The 21,253-nt window shown below is 39.7% G+C and overlaps 1 protein-coding gene across 1 annotated transcript in view; it reads left to right on the forward strand.

Moving 5' to 3' along the window:
• Positions 1-21,253, forward strand: part of REPS2 (RALBP1 associated Eps domain containing 2) — a gene marked incomplete at its 5' end in the record, with an annotated part of 103,679 nt that overhangs the window by 44,905 nt on the left and 37,521 nt on the right. Inside the window, 9 exons of the mRNA XM_055801958.1 lie at positions 112-250; positions 2,059-2,122; positions 3,809-3,951; positions 6,870-6,964; positions 11,741-11,810; positions 13,846-13,908; positions 16,640-16,642; positions 17,938-17,980; positions 20,557-20,693. Coding sequence (XP_055657933.1) covers positions 112-250; positions 2,059-2,122; positions 3,809-3,951; positions 6,870-6,964; positions 11,741-11,810; positions 13,846-13,908; positions 16,640-16,642; positions 17,938-17,980; positions 20,557-20,693 — 757 coding nt within the window. The remainder of the gene's footprint in view (positions 1-111; positions 251-2,058; positions 2,123-3,808; positions 3,952-6,869; positions 6,965-11,740; positions 11,811-13,845; positions 13,909-16,639; positions 16,643-17,937; positions 17,981-20,556; positions 20,694-21,253) is intronic.

Raw genomic sequence — 21,253 nt, forward strand, 5'->3', positions numbered from 1 at the left:
GTATTTTTAAAGTATGTGTCTGCTAATAGAAGAGAGTGAATCTGGTTTCTTGAGCTTGCCAGTGCCTTTCTGGGACCCCGCTGCGGCTGGTGCCACTGTCCCTCTCTTCAGTCTCTTTCAGCAGAGCGGGAGCAGCAGGACAGCGGCACCCGCTACTCGGATGACCCTTGGAGAATAACAGAGGAGCAACGAGACTACTACATCAACCAGTTCAGGTCCCTGCAGCCTGACCTGAACTCCTTTATTTCAGGTAATTTTTACCAAACACCATGCATCTTGGGTAGAGGGACCAGGCTGAGGGTTCAGAAATGTTGAGTAGATAAACTAACTCATTTTTTCTCTCTGGAGTGAATTTATGAGAAAGAGTTGATTGTGATTTCATTTTAAAGGCAGAAAACTCAAAGAGCAAACCAATACTATGTCCGTTATGCTTTTTTCTATATTTTTTTCTATATTTTCCTAAATACTCTGATTTTAGAAAAATAATTACATCTGAGGAAGAAGTGTTGGTGATTCAGTAAGACTTAAAATGGGTGCTGTGTATTTGACCAGCAGTATTTGTGGATCACACACCTGCAGTGTATATTGAGCTGAAAAAAACTTTAGGCGTTGTGTTTGCTTTCCCAGCAGAAATGTGGCAGCGTACATATGATGAAAGTGAAGCATTCAGTTAACTGTCCTCTGTGGTCAAGCCTGAGTGCTTATGGCTCTGAGACACTGAGATTCTGATCTTTAGGCGATTAAAAGCAAATCCTGGAGAGCACGCGCATGATCAAAGTATTATTAACAGCGTATTGAGGTTGCATTTCCATCCTGAATAGGAGAATCAGGCTGCTCATGGGAGGAGTCACTGCAGGTACACACAGTTGGGCTGGTATGGAAAATATCACAAATTTTAAACTGGGGTTGTTTCACTAAGCCCTGCTATATTACTGGGGCTCGGGAGGCTTGGATCCAGCCACTTTAAATGAATTGCCTGCTGCTGAAGGAAATTAGTGCTTCACCAGTTCTTTGCCTCAGTTAAGTCTCCTTTATATAATTTGCTTGAAAGAGAAAGTGGTTGTTCAACAACATTTTATTTCCTCATGGACTTATACATGTCTGTAACTGTGCATGCATATATATACACGTACACAGCCTCTCGGGTAGTTGTGCATTTTCCTTTATGTTGAACAAGGTTCTCAGGCAGTCCTTGCATATCCAGAATTATTATTTATAAATGTTAAATTTGAGCTTCCACAACATCCTAAAATAATTAAGCTGTAGAAATCCTTGCTGCAGGCCGATACAGATGCTAGAGGTTTGTCCAGGTTAAGAAGTTATTTGAGAAATGTGTGACTGAAAAATCTGTTGGAAGTTACTGAACATTTAAGTGCTACCGTTGGGTTGAGAAAGTTCCTGAATCGCAGGTGGTCAGAAGTTGGGGGTACTCTGGAGTTACATTGTTATTACGTGGCTTTGTCATGGTCACATGCTCCTTCTTGGCATGTAGTGTTGGACAGGACATGCTGCACTAGGTGAGTCTTGGATCTGCCCCAGTGACAGTGGCAGGGGGTGAGTGCGGATGTCTGTAGCAGGAGAACAGCTACGTGCTATCTGAATCTCCAGGTTTTTGTTTTTTTTTTTTTTTGTTTGTTTGTTTCTTCTTTTTTTTCCCATAAAATTTGAGTCACTGCAGGGAAACGTCATGGTTAAAGCAACATCTTGGGAGAGCAGCCAGATACATGGCTTCTGGGTGAAGCAGAGCCTATTGTGTCTGTTAATTCATCATTGGTGATGTACTCGTTATGCTGCTTAGAGTTACTAGTACTAAAGTGTGTTTTCCTTAATTTATTTTTCCCGTATGGAGGGAATGGGGAAGTGGGATCTACAGCTCTGTCTGCTTTTGTCACTTACTCAGCAAAAGACAAATGGTCCAACAGCTATATCAGAATCCAGTTAATCTGAGCATCTCTTGGACGCAGAGTAACCAGCTGTTTCTGGCATGGCAGCCCTGGCCAAAGGTAAATAATTGGAGAATTTATTTCCAAAAGTTGATAAGGCACGGTTTCCCAACAGGTTCTGTGGCAAAGAATTTCTTCACAAAATCAAAGCTGCCCATCCCAGAGCTTTCTCACATCTGGTAAGTACTGTAATAGTGTTGGGGATGTGTATCCTGTTTTTTTAAAAGATGCTTAATTCAAGAGTTCTTGTTAAATTTTGAAAACTGTTTTCAATTATAATTATTGCTCTTACTGCCAGGATCACTTCCAGGCCTGAGCGGCAGGGTGCTCATTGATCTTCCTGACACACTTGTTTTCTGGAGAGACGTTCACCTACTCAGCAGGGCTGGGAAGGCTTGAACAGCGATATACTGAGAGCTTTCTTCAGTATGTTGTAAGCAGCATTATTACTAGGTCAACGAACTGACATTTTTCATGAAATGACACAGAAGAGAAGCACCTCTGGAATGTTTTAGATGTGTCGTTGGTTATATGTTTTTGGCTGTGTTTTGTCAGAGGAGACCTAACTAATGCCTAATTTTTAGTAAGTACAACTACATAATTGATCAGTGCTTTTCTGATGAGCCAGTACACTTACTTTTAATGAGCTTATTTAGAAATGTTTATGGATGGAACTGTACGTGGTAAAATCTGACAAGGATTCTATTATATTTTCATAAATGATGTGGTGTTTTGTAATTCAGTGTCTTCCTTGCATCTCAGACAGGAAGAACAAAGAGTTTTTAAAATGTTTATCAGAAATGATGATAGAGATTTTACTTTATATATGCTTTCATGAAGAGAGATTAAAAGAAGAAGCTTGCAAGAGCCTAAACATCTGTCAGGGTCAAAGAATATGTCCGGAATCTTTTCAGAGTGGATTGTCAGTTGTGAAAATAAAAAAAAAAAAAACCACCACCCAAAATGAAGAAGCATAGTGTTGGGGGAAGTGAATATTGGAATTCAAGATTACTTAAGAAGAATGGATTAACCCAATATGTTAACACATTTTATTTCTATTGATGATACAAGTTGTTCTCTGAGCAAAACTTGAAGTATTCCTTTCAGATAATTATAATTTTGTGATGATACAATTTATCAAGTTGTGTTGCTGTGTTAAATGCATGGGATGTTTCAGTCTTTGTCACTATAACCTCAAAAGCTTGAAAAATGCTCATTACTTTCAAAGAGTAGGAGGTTATATGTTCATTTGTTCTAGTCCATGTGCTGGTGATAAAATACTACTCAATTCTTACAAAGAGTTAATTTATATAATGGAATTTTTTAATTTCTGAGGTCCAAGTTTAGTGTTTGAGAAGCATCCTAGAATTAAAACAGCATTAGTGAAGTTACTAATAACATTGAAACTGGTCAAGAGCATTAATTTAGCTCTTTTCTTGAGATATTTGATGGGGCTATGTAACTGTTGCTGAAGTCCATTTTTAACTCTGTCTGCTTGAACTGGTTTAAGATCCTGCATGGACTGGCCAAAAGTGTTTCCAACCATCGGAAAGTTAATTTCCCCCTTGGAAGTATGGGATATGTATTTCATGTTGTAATACATGCATACCATTGTGGCGTATGGTATGATGTATTAACAAAAAGTGTACTTTATTAGAAAGAAAATGGAAAGTCAGTATTGGAAAAGCAGCTTACTACATCTTCCTCGAGACAAATGTACAAGTTAGGATTGAGTGCAAGTGAGAGGTGCTTGTCTTGTGTTAAAATATCCCTTACCACAGTTGCATTTCTGTCTCCTCCGTGATGGCACACCTATGTTTCCCTGAGGTAATGGCTTGGAAAACACGTGCCTGTTGTACTTGCAGGGAGCTGAGTGATGTGGATTGTGACGGGGCACTGACACTCGCGGAGTTTTGTGCTGCTTTCCACCTTGTGGTTGCGAGGAAGAATGGTTACCAGCTGCCTGAGACACTGCCAGAGACACTGCTGCCCGAGTACCTTCAGACAGGTAATGTCCCTGCGGCCGGTCGTGTTCCTGTAGCCACCACAGGAACCCAGCGTGGGTGTAAGAACGGTTTCATTTCTCCATCCTGCAGGTAGGATGGGGTTCTACACTGTGTAATGGCTCTCCAGTTGCTTTTTAATGCCCGCATTTTTAATTGTGCTTACGAGGCAATTGCTGAAGAAGGAATGTAGAAAAGCACAAAATAGCGATGCAAAGTGGAAGGGTTACCTGCCTCAATGTCTGCCTCTGCTCTAGTGTGCTTCAGGTGTTGTCATAGCTAAAGCGGTAGACAATTACCTGTAGCAAAGATAATCCAACAAGATTTGCATGGCTTTCAACAATTTTGATGATTTTTTTCCCCTCAAATATCTGTCTCTTGAAGATGTGTTGAAAATACTACTGGCCTGCTTTAGAACTTACTATGGTTATATATTTGTTTCAAAGGTTAAATTTTTTGTAATTAATTTTGTGTAATCCACAGATTCTTCTGTAAGTAATTTGCAGTAATCGTAGGGGGATTACAACAGTTTGTGTAGCACAAGGGTGAATTAATACAAAATATAACATACCTCAGTAACAATGTGCAGTGAGCGACCCGCCTTTTCATTTGTCCTTTTCAATTATGTCTCTCTTAATTATAAATGAACACTGAAAAATATACTGTTCCATCTAAAAAATGTGCATGACTTTCTAGGGCAAGAAGGATTAATCACAGATGATAATTACAGTGCTAAGGGATAATATTTAAGACCTAATAAAATCTCCATTAAATTTGATGACACTGAATATATTAAGAGACAGGAAAAGAGCAAATCAAGCTGCAGTTAGGAAAATTAAATGTTCACCCTGTAGGATGGTGATGACTCTGATGGAGTCATGTTCCTTATAATCCACTGTCTTCATATCCAAAGCGAAAAGCTACTGTAAAACCTGCGCTTCCAAGTCTTTATCACTTCTAGTCTCTCTAATTACTTCCCTTGTCATAATTACAACTACCCTTTTCCCTCCAGGACCACCACTTTTTTTTGCTACTCTCTGTCCTGTTCTCATGATAAATTAGCTTGTAAGCTCCTCCATGCAGGTTCTTGTTGGTTTATCATCACGTTAAGCCTTTTTGGGTAAAATGGCAATGGAAATAACTATCTAGTAGTAGGGAATCATTGTGTCAACGGGAGGAAGAGCACGCTAAGCTGTAGTTGTTCCCTGGTAGTCCTTTGTTTCCCTGACTTGTCCCTTTCAGCACTAGGGTCTGTACCATTTTCATTGATTATTATTGCTTCATGGTGTTGCACGCAACCAAGCATTTCAAGCTGATCTATGTGCAGAAGGTGAAAGGACTAATTGTTCATTATGGGCATTCTAAATACTTCGGCTAATATGGTAATTCTGATTAGCCTGAGGGTCTGAAAATGTCTCCTGCTCATTCTGCCACCTAGTCAGGATTCAGAAATCTTTTGAAAGACTTGCATGAATAAAAGGCAGAACATCTCATTGTAACACTGTGAATCACAAGAAAGCATAGAGCCCTGATTGTATCAACTTCTGAAACAAGCATTGATAAGTAAGCAAGTGCCTCATACATTTACCTAAAACGGCAAAAGAAATTTTCAAGAGAAACTTCTTGTTTTCATGTTTTCATAATTTGATTTCTGTGCAACTTAGATTATTTTATTATTTTTTTTTTGGGGGGGGGGGGGAGGGTGGGGGTGAGATTGTTAGTAACCTGGTGAAGAATACTGGAAACTGGTTTTCATTGGGTTGTTATATTAGTTTCAGAATGAGGCAGAATCTGGTTCAAGTGAAATATTTGCATTTGATAAGAGTGTTAAAGCTTCAAATAAAGTGACTTGGAGCATAAGACAGACCATTTAAGAATGAATTAACTTTGCTGGTTTTATGGCTTTTTCTGTAAACTACAAGTGCAGGTTCAAATCCTGTCCTGGCACAGCTCCATTGACAGTTTGACCCACCACCTTCTCTTCTGAAAGTTATTATTAAAACTGATTTACAGAATCTGTAAAGCTATTTGCCCTGTATGTAACCCACTGTATTGTAAATTAAGACAGATTTGCCACAGCTTAATTTATACAGATAAACTAGATGCTAGCCAGAAACTAGGAATTTGATGTGAAAGCTGTTGTTCTGGCCTTTCAATATATGGATCTTCAAGAAAAGCTGTTTTCCAGCTATTAAGACAGATTTATCTCGGAGGAACTAATGCCAGAGTTGTATCAGCAGAAGGACCTTAGCTTGTGGAGTAGAAATGAGGTTCTTGTGAATATTCTGTGAGAAGTTAGAGCTGAATTTTTTTTTCCTTTCCTTTCTGCCCCATCCCCCTGCTGCTGCTACCCCCCACACCCCCCATCCCCAGCTCTCAATGCTGTTTAACTACAGATGGTATATACTGTAGCATCTACTGTGCTTGTTCAGTGTCCTGGCTTTTTTCTGCCTTTCAATTTCAGTGTATAATGGTAGATTCTACTATACTTTTAGTATTCAAAATGCCAAAAATTGGAGTTGAAGGTTTGGTAAGTACCTTCAACCTTCCTGAGACGGTAAGATATAAGCTATAAGGCCAACTAAGTTCATACTGGACTGTGGGGAGTAAAAATGCAGATAAATGGTGGTTGGTTGGCAGTTAATGTTTACTAAGAATAACTTCTCCCAAATTTCACAATTATTTCTACAACAAAAATTAAACATAGTATCCTTTTCATGACATTGACTTATTCAGCATATGAGATTGAAAGATTTTTGTTATGATGTTTGTCATCCATGGCTTACAGATCAGTCCTGATAGGTCGAAGTGAAGAACAAAGTGATGCTGGAACAGGTTTTTAAGAATTACTTATTAATCATAAGACTTTGCATGTGTCTTTTTTTGTTTTGGGTTTTTTCCCCTTTCTCTCTTTCCCCTACAGCTTCTTTGAAGCCCATGCATGACTGCACACTGTTTGATTCGTATTCTGAGCCATTGCCAGGTGGTCAGCAGACTCGGGACTTCAATCGGACGGAGGTGAGAAGGTGTAAGCGGGGAGGGCAGTCACCTTGCAGGGTGCAGAGGAACAGGGCAGCTTCACAGTGACTGTGGGATGTGCAGCAGCAGAACTGCGAGTCTCTGAGAGGACATTATGAGTCTCTAAGCTTCCTGTTAAGCCATCTCAGACCCCTCTCTCAGCAGTTTCTTCAGTGTGTGGAAAGGGCTGACAGGCTTCTCAAAAGATATTCCCACATAACAGAGCTCACAGTAGTCATCGAGGGACTCGAGCCTTGTGCGATGTTGGGAGTCCATAGAGAAATGCATCTTACCTGTTCATGTCCTGCAGGGCTGTGCGTGACCCTCTGGCACTGGGAGCCAGGGATGAGGGCAGAGCCCGGGCTGCAGGAGGGGCACTGTGGGACAAGGACAGCGCTCGGGTGAAAAACCTCCTGAATCTGAATTGGTTGAAAATGTGAGGCTTCAGGCGCAGACTTTGTTCTAGTCAGGCACTCCTGATCACATAGTTCTTGAGTGTTTCTTCCATTTACAGTGCTCCATTTCCACACTCACTCCCCAGTTTTGATGATGAGAAGAAAAATGTCTTGGCTTGTCCTGATTCCTTGTACTTCGCTTCTTTGCAGGCTGAAACCATCCTATTTTTTTACAGTATGGACATTCATAGTTCTGTTCTAAATGATTTCAGTCTCCCTTTTAATATCCATCATTTTCATAGTGAAGGAACTACTATATAAGGGTCTACGTAGTAATTGTAAGGAGTGGGGAAGAGTAAGGGAAGAATGGAGATCCCTTGTAGCAATATCACAACAGATACCAGCCTTCTAATGGAAGACTGTTGCAAGCAAAACTAAATTAAGAGTTCATCACTGAGGTTAAAAACTTAAATTTTAAAGTTGCTGTCAAGCTGAGCTAACCACAGCCACTGATTTGTGCCTGGATGTTGCAGCTGTGAATATATATATACACTGTGGTATTTAAGGGTTTAGTATCCAAGGTAATGAATCAAATGGCAGGCTACCTGTAAGAACAGGCCCTTCTGACACTGCTTCAAAGTTGAAAGGTAATGGTGTGTCATGGCAGCTCAGCAAGGCTCTTCTCCAGTTATTTCCTCCCTATGCCTTGCTCTGGGGAGCTGCTGGGTCAGAACCCAGCTGTTCCCTCCTCAAATTCAGCTTGGTCGTGGTACCACCAGACTCTTCTAAGCTGCAATGTTCAATTTGGGCAATGTTGGAGCCAGTGCTTTGAGTATCCAGTTTATCTCAAACATATGAAGTCTCCCTGGGTAGTACAGCAGCTTGGCTAAAGTGCAGCAGTCATGCTGGATTTTGAAGCCAGTGCTGCTATTCTGGTAGTGTGGGCTGCTGGTACATTGACAGTGTAGGCAGCTCCTTTACCATGGTAGAACAGCCTTGTCCCTTGCATGTGACCTTATTTTGGGAGGGTGGTTTGCAGGGGGCCACGAAATTGTACCACGGGCCACACGGCGCTAGCACTTACACACTGTGCAGTTGTGTGGCAAAGCTCAACAGTTCCTTGAGTGTGCTTCGTTAGCATATATGAGTATTGGTTTACAATTTAAACAAGCATAAGAAGCAAAATTCAAGGTGATTTGCATTGAAAACTCATTTGCTGATCTCAGCGTGTGTGTATGTATATACATAACTCCATTTCCAGACTGCAGTAAATCAACTGAGTGTTTGAGTTACCTCACTGTGTCAGTGTAAGATACTTGCTTTTTAGAGAGAATTACTTGTCTTCTGCTTAAAAACTTTCATATCCCTGTTCAGATTTTTTTTGTTGGTAAGCAAAACCCCTGAGTAGCAACTTCTCTTTCTCACTTGCATAGTTTCATGTGCATATACAGAAACACATACATAGATACATATACAATACATTATATTAAATATAAATATTTATATAATTATATATCTTTTATACACATAATTAAAAAGCTTCAGTTTATGTAGCTTCTTGACTTCAGGATCTACTTCAGTATCCCTGTGGCCTAGGGAGTCCTCATTTTTGTTAGGGTACTGGCTTCACAAGTGATTACTCAGAGGTGCAGAGTGGTCTTTGATTATTGCAGAGTTGTGAGGAAGTTTGCTCTGAAGTAGCACAGTCTTTGGGACTGTGGGTTAGAGTGTATATTTCAGAAAGCTCTGAAAGCAAGATTTCTAAGTCATCTTGTGTTTCTTAGAAATAAAACGTCATTTTATTTACCTAACCAGTACAATTTTATAATCTAACTGTCTGGTTTTTAGGCTCTTCTTGTTTGTGGTCCTTGAATGTATGTGCAGAGTAAGGATAAATCTAGGAGGTGATTTCCTAAGCAATTAAATTCTGTGGGGTTTTTTTTTTTTCTTTTTAGATTTTTCTGCTGTGGTGGATATGATAATAGTAGGAATATTATAATAATAATTAAATAACTATAGTAGGTATACAGCATGAAATGTAAAAACCAAATCCCCCATTTTAAGTTTAATTTGAATGTCAGCAGTTAAGCTTTCAGACCTCCTTTGCCTTATCTCTACGCTCTCCTCTTGAGATGTTCTCACCATAACTGCCAATAACCTGGAGGTTATTGTGCTGCCTTTGTAGTCGGATAATGTTCTTGGGGAAACAGCTGGATCTTCTGCTCCATTCCTAGGCTCTGCAAGGTGGCAGAACGTTCTGCAGAATCAGGGTTTTTTATGGCTAGCTTGAAAACAAAGAAGAATCTGTAGCATGATTGCCTGCTGGCTAAGCACAGATATTATTTCCTGACTATATCACAATAATTTGACTGGGTTTGCTCCATTTCTTCACTGGGTCCTAGACATGCAGGGCAAAGCTCTTGGTTTATTTCAAGGCCTTGTTATTTTGATTCTTTGTTATCCAAGATTAAAGGACTATAAAATTTCTTCTCGAAACTGATTTGGGAATGATTTTGACTTGACTTTTTTGTTTGTTCAACTGGTGCTTTTATGTTCGGAATTAATACACTGAATGAGTATCATTTGAAAGGTCAGTAATTAATCTCCCATTCTTCTGCCTCTGTGGGAAGTGCAGTAACTCACTGTTGCAATTTAATTTGTAGCTTGGCTACTTGAGGAAATGTAGTTTAGATACTTGCTCGCTACACTAAAAATACTGTATTATCAATGCAATCAGTTACGCATTATCTCCATGTCTTCGTTGCTTTCCACCTATCATCCATTCTGGCTGTTTAATTTCATTGCAGAAGAGCATTTTTACTGTGACTGACTGCTGAACTACAGTACTGCAGTATAATGGAAACAGTTCTTGATTGCATCCCTAAAGAAAATAATGGCAAGAGACAGGTCACCGGAATGCTAGGCTTTGGTGAACTTGCAAAACACATAAGGACTGTTCATGTTGTGCTCAAATGACAAGGATGACTGCTTTTTGTTAACCGAGGATATTTTGTCTTTCCTTTTGTTTTCCTCAAGTTTGTCACCTGTGCTGGTTCTGGTCTCCCCCTCCACACACACACTTCCTTAGGCTTTTTTCCACAAGGTTTCTCATTGCCAAAAGCGAAAAGATAAAATACAAGATTTCACACAAGATTTTGCACTAAATGTGTAATATGACTGGCTGGGTTGCTCTAAACTCCCGCAGAAATGTCATGCTCACAGCTCATTGAAATCGATAAGAGTCATTCCATTGATTCAGGCATGCACTGAATTAGATCTTTAGTCTGATGCTCTACTTCGGAGTGTCACGTAGGGCTGCTCATGAGTGTGAAGTATTTTGTTCACACGTTTTTAGAGTCCTCAAGCCATGCTTTTGCTGTGGTGCTTCCCCAGAAGCATTAGGGATCCCTTGGGCATCTGCATAAAACAGATCTTGCAGACCTTTACTCTAGGCTTGGTGTTCTTGAATTACTGACTTGAGATAATTTTTTTAAGTATTTACAGAATCTTTTTTTCTCAATTGATAATTTTTTTTTAGGCCCAATGTATTTCAGGCCATTTTTCAGTCCAACCTCTTCTATGCTCACTGGGAAGAAAACAGTATCACTTAATATTTAGAGAAATTTGGGGTTTCTGACATTTGCTTTATTGTTCTTTTGGTTGGACAGTGTATCCTTGTTCTTGCAGATAATGGAGGTAGAACTTGTTCCTGGTTCCTTCTTTTGAGCTACGTAGCAGAAGCTGCAAGAACAATAAATGTCTGTTAAGTCACTGCTGAAATAAAGGAAAGTTAAGGAGTAAGATTAGGGAGACGTTCCCTGTTTTCCTATCAGAGGCCTGAATAGGCCTCCAACAGACAGGCTAATAAAGTTTGTTTTTCACATCTCAATGACTACATGTTGAAAGGAAAGAGTCATTCAAGGAGCAGCCACCTCAGCAGGAAGACTTTAAATGCAGAACTACTGGGCTCTGCTGCACAACTGGAGTTTTGGCTAGAGAGATTGTTCGGAGAATGGATGTTGTGAAGGGGCTGGAGAAGGTTTCCTCAATCCAAACGCAGGTGTTAGAAAGAGAAGAGAGCATACAGAATGACATGGCACTATTCTGAGAAGTCTCTCCTTGCACATAGTTCTTAGCTCCTTGTGATTTACTGTTAAGCTGCTTCTTTTAACTAATTTCACGTGTGGAACTGCTGTACCTTGAAAAGCAGAGTTAGATCATCTTTCTGTAGGTCCTCTATGCTTCTTTATCTGACAAAACAAATTGCAGTGCAAGAGGGAATATCACCTTTATTTGTGTTGATATGTGTTCTTAAATATTTGACTGTGGAAATGTGTGAGCTGTACCGATCAGTATAATAAATGAATCCTCTTTCTTCAAGAAAACATCAGCTGAAGATGTACCTGATAACTCTGCCCTGTTACAAGATGGAAAGAAAGATGACAAACAAGGTATTGAAATAATTAACTTTCCCCTTGCCTAATTATGGGTTAAAATCTGTGTGGTTTTAATAATCCTATATATTTGATGACAGAAGCAATGGTGTATTCAATTTCTAAGCTGGGTATGTGTTGCTCTAAGTTTACAGACAATTCATTGACAGCAGCTGAGTTGAAGACAAGTAAGTGGATAGGTTTCCTTCAAAATTAGTTTTATCATATGTGAATGGTACGAAATCCATTTTCTAAAATACATCTAGTCCTGAGGCAATTAATATTGCACTTATTTTAAATAAAGCTGTAATTATTGTTATCAGGAATTTTGTAAGAGTAAAGACTATATTGTGCCAAATTTTGGATTTCCCTTCTTGCAGGAAGTAGCAACACTTCAAAATTGGCTTTCTTGAAAAACGAGAATTCCCTACATTTTCTTGCAAAACAAAAGTTTTGGACAAACTGGATTGAAAATACTTGATCCATTTATTTAACTTGAAATCCATCAGCAACAAGTCGTGTGAAATTGAAGTGATCTTTCTCTTTTTCCATTCAGTAACTTCTAGAGCTTCCAGAATAGGCACTGGTTCATCACACAGTCATTCATTCTCTTGGTTGTGGAAACAAAACAGTTGTGGGTATTTTGTTGCCTGATTCTCAGAGCTGTGGATTATACATTAATTAAAAAAAAAAATGACCTCCCAGCTGGCCACATGTTACAGTTGCATCAGAGCTGTGAGACCAGGTAGTCCATGTTCCTGAATCACCTTCCACAGGCAGGTGTGACTGTGTTTGGCAGTTTGCCGGTGACCCTGATTCAAAGAAAGGTTGTCAGAGGTGATGGGTGTTTGTAAAACGTTTTGATGACTCGATGTATTCCAAGAAATTAATGTTTTGTTGACAAGATTTTTTTTATTGTAAAATTCATAATGAACCAAAGCAGGACTTGAACCTTGAAGGTTATTGCTTTGAAATGTCTAGGAAAGATTTACCTTTTACTAAGAGATTTTTTTTTTTTTCGTACCTGTTTAGATGAAGAACTTGTGCTTTGTTTTTTGTAGCTGACAGTAAGTCAGATGGGAGCCTGCTTTGGTACATACAGTCCTTCAGGGCAGAATATTTGCTGTATTTATGACATAAATTCCTGTCTTTTCAGTTCAAAAAACGAATGCTCTTGTTCTACCATTTATTGCTGTTCTGACAAATATAAGAGCGGATTGCTCTTCGGACTGAAATCTCCCCAGAAGCCAAGAACCTGTAGTTCAGGACTACAGAAGCAAATTTTTCTGCATTTTCAAAACTATACAAGTAAATCTGTCAGATTGTAATGCAGTTAAATGTGGAACATAATGTAAATAGAACTGGATCACGAGAACCAGACCTTTCCCACACTTTATTTGATAAAGGCAGATGGAGATAAGAGACTTCATTCCAAGCCATCATTTATAATACTGTATATTACAGTATATGAAAATATGCTGTAGTGCATTAAGAACACCTTAAGAAAGTAATTAATAAAGGATGCATGTAGGCATCGGTGGAAGTGGAATAAGCCCAAAAACTGGAATTTCCTAAATGTTAATCCCTGCTCTGTCGGTGCCATATGACGTTCCCTGGGGCAGGCTGGTGAGTTCTGAGTTGACAGAAGCAGCCAGTGTCTCATGTGTCCTGGCTTTCCAGATTTGTAACTTGGGAGAGATGAGTCCCAGCTCTGCCAAGTGTCGCCAGCTGCTGTCTGTGTGGGAGTGCTACATCTCTGAAGTAGAAGTCATCCGTGGTTTTAGGCACTCCAACCCCCAAATTCTCAGAATTTAAGATTATTTGACAACTTGGGCATAGGCCTTTCTGTCCTTGACTTTTGTGCTCTTAGAAATTGTTGCTTGTTTTGAGTGCTTGGGTGTTCTGAGAGTATTCGGCTACTTTTCCTTAAGTATGTTTGGCGTTACTAGACGTTCTAATACCGGTTTAGATGCTCCTTTCCCTGAGCTGATATGTGTAGATTTTACCTGCATGTACTCAAAGTAATTCTCATTGTTTTGGTTTTTTTATCAAGCTCTTAAAGTAAGCACTGTGCTCAAAACAATACCAAAGGAATTTCAGCACTTGACTGTGAAAGGTGAGAAGAAAAAAATTTCATGTGTTGTTTCTGTAAGAATTTTGATCAAATATTTTATAGCTCAATAAGCCTAGATTTGTGTAATTTGATTAATTTTTAAAGATCCTTTTGCTCTTATACTGTTTTGCTACTGAATTTAGCTTTTACCTCGTAATGACTACTACTTGCAAGATAAAACCTTTTGACAATCTAAAGTAGTAATTAATATTTCTTGCTTTCTTTCCCTCATGGTTAGTGTATGATCTTCACGTGCGGGGAATGTTTTTAACATAGCATTTTTTTAAGGAGTCTGAAGTTTTTCTGTGCTACAAACAAGATGAAAGAGCATGAATATTGTACCTCTTGGTAAAATCTCTCCCTAAAGTACGGAGTAACTGTGTAACATTTCGGTAACTAGTCTGAAGTGGCCCATTTCTTTGTGAAAACTGAGCTTTCATATTTTCTGTCAAGGAGTTAAAGGATAGATATTGGAAACACAGACCTTGAGGCAGTTACAGCAATGACGCAAGCTTTTGTTTCGGGGGTGTTTCTTTGTTGAAACCACCCCTGATTTTTCTGTCTCCAACTCCAACATACACTCCTTGTTCCTGTCATAATGGAAAATGTTATTTCTGGAACAGCATATGTCAAAATTACCTAGTTGCTCCAGAAACTTGCCATGCATTCTGTTCAGTTCATCAGACCTCCCTTGCATTCCTCTGTGTTAATCTCTTCCCTGGAGTGGTAAGAGCATTTGCAAGTCCTCCCTGGTCCCAGCCAAGCTAAAATCTGGAGTTGCTTTCTTTTCCTTTTGCATAAATGTTTTAACTAGTGAAGATATCCTTGATTAAGAAAACTGACCCCACATGTCTGTCACAGCAGTTTTGCCTTATAGCTTGTTTTATTCATGGCTGCTCAACAGCTGCATGCCTCAATTCCCACCTCTCTTTTTCCTGGCTTCTTCCCAAACACTTGGCAGCTGCCAGATTTCCTATCTTGAGCTCCTATTCTCAAATGATTGCTGCTTCTCCTTCTCTCTGTCACACAGACACACACAGACACACTCTCTTACACTTCCCTCTCAGGGGGAGAGGAGATTGGTTGCACGATTTTCAGTTATGTTCTCCTTCCCCCTAGTTTTGCCCAGGAGTGCCCTGGGGAGTTTTGTTTTCAGTTCGGTAATTCCACTTTTGGTATGCTTAGGAAAAACCCTACTGTCACCTGCACATCTCCTTTGCCATTGACATCTTTTCCCTATGTTGTTCATCTCTTAGTCAGGGAGGTCTTCCCAGTGCTGCTGTGCTCCTCCAGCAGTGGTGTTTGTATACCAAGGGAGGCAATGGCAGAGTTTCACCCCATCGTGATGACTCCTGTCATTGTAGGGGTTTCACCCATGCTGTCCTGCTCATTAAAGGCTCGAGCGAGCACATTCTCAGGTTGCATGATACAATTGATGTTAGGAGTAAAAATATTTATCCAGGGGGCTAGATACAGCACTGTAATGGAGTGGTTATTTCAGTATTGGTCAGCAATCCTGAAAGGTCATTGTAATCATTAACCTCAGGATGAAAACTCAGCTGGGATGATTCTTTAGCCACATGGCATACTTGCACCTTCTGTGGTACAATTTTCCACCCAGTCTTCAGCTGTAAGGCAAGGAGTCATCAGCTGAATGTAAGATGGAGTGTTAAAATGAAATTGTATTGGAAGAGGGCATGGGAGCAGTTAAACATCGAAAACAGGAACCTTCACACTCTCCTGTGAATGAGCAAATACAAGAGTTTGTGATCGTGTGACTTTAATTAGCGCAGACCAAGCTGTTGAGTTTATCAGGCTTTACTACTCCGGAACCATACAGACTTTAAAATAATGAATGTATTAGTTTAGTCAACAGCTTTAAGTTTTTATTAATTTTTTTTTATTTTATTTCATGTAAGTTAGGCTTATTTATCCATAGCAATAGAAATATGGCAAACTCGTGAACTGAATACATAGTTTTTAATAGTCTTGAATGATTGTGTCATGTATGTGTATAAACTTGTGCCTCAAACACAAAGTATGCACAGACTGAGCATACCAAAATAACTACGCATTTTGTGGGAATCCTGCCACAATTATTTGTATGTCCCAATAATGAACTACCTGCTTTATAATTACTTTTAAAAAAAAACACTATACTACTTCTTTTGAGGGGTAAAGCTGAGTCTGAGTATTGTGTAATTGTAACCTTGAATTTCCTGATTTTTCAAAAGCTTAAAAGAAAATCCTTGGCAGCAGTATTCTATTGCTATCATTTTTTTATTAATAGTCATTTCGGGATTCTCTCTTCTTTATGTGCTTTCCTATTTACCTCAACAAGATGTCCTTGGAGAATTTGAATGTCAGTTTTACCTGCAGGTTTTTAGATGAAAGGTTTTCTAAAAGAAGTACGAACAGAATTATGGCCTCAATAAAAGAAGGAAAATTTGAAAGTTCTTAAACATGGCTTAGCTTGGAAAGGATTTATACTTCCTGTTTGTAAGTGGCATATATTTAATAACTGTGCATGTAATTTAATGATCAGCAATTGCAGCATTGGAAAAATTGGGTCATATGGCTGTAGGGAAGCAGTGTCTGAAGTTGTATTCTCTGGGAGTTCGACACGGAGAGAGAGAGGAGGATTATCACCACTGCATGTTTTAATAATAATTGCCTCTCCCTCCCTTAGTTGCTAGGAAGAGTTTGTTGCAAAGAAATTTGGAATGACTGTGAGCTGGTTTGGTGGTGACAATAACCTACTAGAACTTGGGTTACAAGCGGTCACTTGTGTCACTGCCAGCTGCATTTGGGTTTATTCCATCCAAAGCACCAACTAGCACTACGTGACCCTGAAAGCGGTTTCTTTTATGAAGTATGTGGCTATATGTGCCATATGCTTCTGTGAGCCTAAAGCATCCTATGGAGGTTCTATGCGGCAGCCATTAAAAAGTCAGCATTTGCCATCTGCCGCCACAGATAGCTCCTGCTCTGCGTTTTGGAGGTTCTGTTGTATTCTCAGGTAGTGCTGTGTAGTAGCTGGTGATAAATGTCTGACTTGAAAGTAGGCATATATCTGAAGGAAGTGAGAAACTGAGAATTATTTTCCCCCACCCCTCCCTCCAGTCTGCTTGCTTCTCTTAAGCATTGTACCTTGATTAGTAGAATAATGGAAAAAGTACAAGGATTCACTTTGCATGTGTGTTGGGATCATTCATGCTGCTGTGATACCTTGAGGATATCTCAGTGGGCTGAGTCTGAAAGCAATCGCATAGATATGTTTTCTCAAAATTATCAGATGTTAGTAAGGAGAGTAACAGAAAAGCCACAAAAGGACTGTGTAAACCAAGGAACAGCCTCAAGGAATTACCCAGAGAAGATAAGTCAGCACGGTTGTTTTCCTATCACATACAGCCTGCATGTAGCAGGATATTTGGAATTCATCCAAACAAAAGAAACCGATTTTTTACATTGATAGAAACGTGTTTGATCAACACTTAGCCTGTGAAGCTTTCTACCTTCAAATATTTTTCCTTCCCAAATGCAAGTAGTCTCAACCTGAAGTGTTGATTTTTTCTACGGATGGTAAGAAGATGTTCTTTTATAGTAATTAGTTAAAGTATTTAGGAAGGACACAAACCTTCGTGCTTTGGGAGGCAGGGCAGCTAATAGATATCTGGGCTAGGAGTAAGATGTTTTCTGTGGCAAGTTTATCCTATTCCTTGTGCTACTCTGTCACAACTACATCCAGGAGTGCAGGGCAGAGCTGTCAGGCCTATTGCTTTTCCTGCATTCTGGTAACCAAATTAAAAGGTGAAGGTCTGACTACATGTGGGTGTTTGAATTCTTAGGACATTCACACACTACAAAAACCAAGGGGAAGGAGAAGTGAAAATCAATCCCTGTTGCTCATGTGGAATGGGCGCACTCACATCCACATTTGCAACACACATTTTAATGAAGACTGATTCTGCAGCTAAAGGCATTTATTTAAAATATGATGGTTTAGTGGTTCTTTTTTCTTTTCTGTTCCAGTTGCTCAGGAATCTAATGCACTTAAGGCCAGACCACGATCCAGGTACTGCTTTCATTTCTATTTCGAGAGAAGACATGCTTTCCTCTGGTGTTAGACAGAAGGTGTAAGAACTGGTGTTGCATTTGTAATTATTTTTTTTTTAATTGGCGTTGTGTTGGAGGTACAGCTCAGGTAAGACAGATTTACCAGGAGGGATCTGTAAGCTACAGACCCTACATAAGTACTGCCTGAGGGCCTTGTGATCCCTGATCATGAGACACAGGGACTTTAGCCTGTCTGGCCAGCCCTGCTGCCTTGTCAGGAGGTGACTGCCTCCAGCACAGCCCCACGAGTGTCCTGGTGGGACGGCGGGGACCCATCCCATTGCGGGGACCATTCTCAGCAATTTTGTGCTGTTGGAACCTGCACAGTGGTTATGTATGGAGACACTGCACGCTACCACAGAAACAGCAATAGTAGCTCAGTTCTCGGATGTGGGTGAGTGAATCGAATCGTTTCAATGGCATGCATGTACTTGACTGCAGCTGGTTGGTCTGTGATGGAAAAAATTAATGGACTTAGTGTCATGCACTAGAAATGACACCTGCTGAATTTGGATGTTTGAAAGAAAAGGGAAGCCTGTGCCAGAAAATACAATTTATAAATGGATTATCTGTTTGAGTTTGACTGTTCACCTTTCTGGTGTATAGCTGTGTCATGTATTCACCTTCAAACTTTTTTTTTTGTGCTAGTTAGAGGGCTTCGTTTTAGCTTTTTTGTGTCTTGGGTAATGAGAGTATAATCAGGAGTTCCCTCCTTCCTTAGAAGCTTGTCAGAGCCTGCTAATAAGAGAGGATCAGCTATAAGCATGATAAATGAAGATTGAAATCCTCTGTTCTTAGGGCCTACATCCAGGAAGGCAAAACTGCCTTACATGCTATTTTTCTGCTGCTAACCAAGGCTTTTTAGTTGTCATACCATTTTAGATTTTCTTGCTATGTTACTGAATCATAAACTGCAAATATACAAAACATGTAAAAAGTATTTTGTGTCAAAATGCATAAAACAGCAAGTGTTTAAACAAAAAGTCCCTTGAATGTGACTGTTGTGTCACATATGACTGTCTTGCACCTGACTGTATGTCACTACTTCAATGCAGAAGTTGACTGAAGATTCCTGAGTGCATCCTTGAACTCAGACCTTCTGCTGTGCTTCTCCTTTGTAGCCTGGAGGGCTCTGTAACCTCGAGGGTCTCTGTCCTTAGGCGTGCTTGACCACCAGAGGCTATGATTCAAGTCTGTTACAGCTTTTGGCTCTGCGGTGTGGCTTTCTAGCCTAATTGGTGCAGATTCTTAGCTGTGGACTCTTACCTGACTTTAGGTGCCAGGTCTGCCTGCTGCTAGCAATGATTCACTGTCATAGAGCTCTGTGTTAGCACTGCTGGGACAGGCATATTTTTGCCTGGCAGCTTCTATCTTACTCCATCTTTAAAAAAACGTATTTGAAAATCTTGAACTGTTCGGTTGTACAATTTTAATACAAGTGAAATATACAATGCACAATATGGAGAGTAAAAGTATAAAACCTTAAGATCCTGATTCAAAGCTCTTACATCTATTTCAGGGAGTAGGGTTAGGTCTGATACGATAAGGCTATGGAATTCAAAACTCCACCAAGACAAAAAAATTCAGCATCAGTGGAGGTTTTTCTGTCACATGTAAATTTTGAAACAATTACGGCTCTCACTCCTGTATTTATTAGAGTTTACATCAGAAACACAGGATCAGCGTTGCCAAATGTCTGTCCTGCTAAAGAGCTGTTTTCTAACAGCAGCCTGTTTGGCAAAAAAATGATCCGTTTCCCATTAGTGGGAGTTATTTCTGTTCTACTTGAATGTGTTTTTGGTCTTGCCTGTCATGCATAATGTGTTACAGTAAGTGTAACATCTCACATTGTCAATGCTCATTTTGAACAAAGCTCTCGCTCTTGCAGAAAAGCTGGTAACTATAACAGCTGAAAAATATTGGACACTATTCAGCAAAATCAAAATTCTTAGCAAATGCGCTGCATTGGGATTTATGTGATGTGGAAGAGCCGAAAAAGATGTACTGAGCCATGTATTTGACCAGTTTTGGTCACTTTGGAGCCACTTAATTATTCTGGATTTTCCGGAATTCAATGACTGTTTGCTATGAAAAAATTACTCTAATAGTTAGGGTATTGTAGCTTACAAAATGTGTACTTGGCAAGAGGTAGGTTGAAGCTGTACCTATATAAACACTACCCTCACGGCTGGGAAAGGTGACAGAAGCTGTAAGGGGCATGGGGGGTGGAATTTTACTCAGGTTTATTCAAAACAGTTATCCTCTTGATGGTTAGTTACATAAGAAGGCCTGAAGCTGTGATATAAAATGCTTTAAAAAATACTAGCCCTGTAAGCATGATGTGTTCCTTTCTGCAGATGTATAGGTTCCTCTGCTGCCAAAGAAATCTGTCTTGTTATAATGGGGAACATTTAGTTATTAGGGCAAGGAATTTCCACCATGAATCTGAGTTCTGGTCAGCGTGGTTTTAGGTACTATATGCTGTAGTTGTTTAAAGTTACTTTCTACCTTTCCCCCCTCCCCTTTTTTCCTTAGGTCCTATTCTAGCACATCAATAGAAGATGCAATGAAAAAGGGAGAAGAGCCCCCTACTCCACCTCCAAGGCCACAGAAATCACATTCCAGAGCTTCCTCTTTGGATCTGAACAAAATATTTCAACAAAACACACAAGGTAAAGTTTGCTTTCTTTCCCCCTTTTGAGACCATTTAGGTTAGTTGCATACTTGGCAACTTGATCTGTTTGCACAAATGCTTGACAATATGTGCACATGCTCGCCTTTGCTATAAACGGTAATACACTGCAGAACAGAAGTAGCTGCACTTTTGCATTACGTTGCCACGGAGGGGAAAAATCGCTGTTGCTATAATTAAGGTGATCATAATGTTTTCTGGCGTGATAATGGGAAGCTTAACATATGGCAGTCTGTCATCACTGACTGTTTATAACTAGTCTGGCTGTTTAGACAACTCTCATCAGTAATTACAATATATTTGATTTTTATTACTATTTACTTTTTGTAGTTCAGAAGCAGGAGGAAAACCCTTAATGTTTAAATTGGGAGAAAGCGAGCAAACATTTTTGATGTTAAAGTCTACCATAAGCATGGAGGCAATCAGAAACCGTTCTTTGAAAAAAAAGAAAGGGCCATTTCTTTTGCCATGGGTGCGTGTTGAGGGGAGAGAAAGAAAGTGTCGAATAGCAGCCAGAGTGAACTGGAAGAAAATGGCTGA

Source organism: Falco peregrinus, chromosome 4 (assembly GCF_023634155.1).
Source record: "Falco peregrinus isolate bFalPer1 chromosome 4, bFalPer1.pri, whole genome shotgun sequence".
Classification (NCBI taxonomy): Eukaryota; Metazoa; Chordata; class Aves; order Falconiformes; family Falconidae; genus Falco; species Falco peregrinus.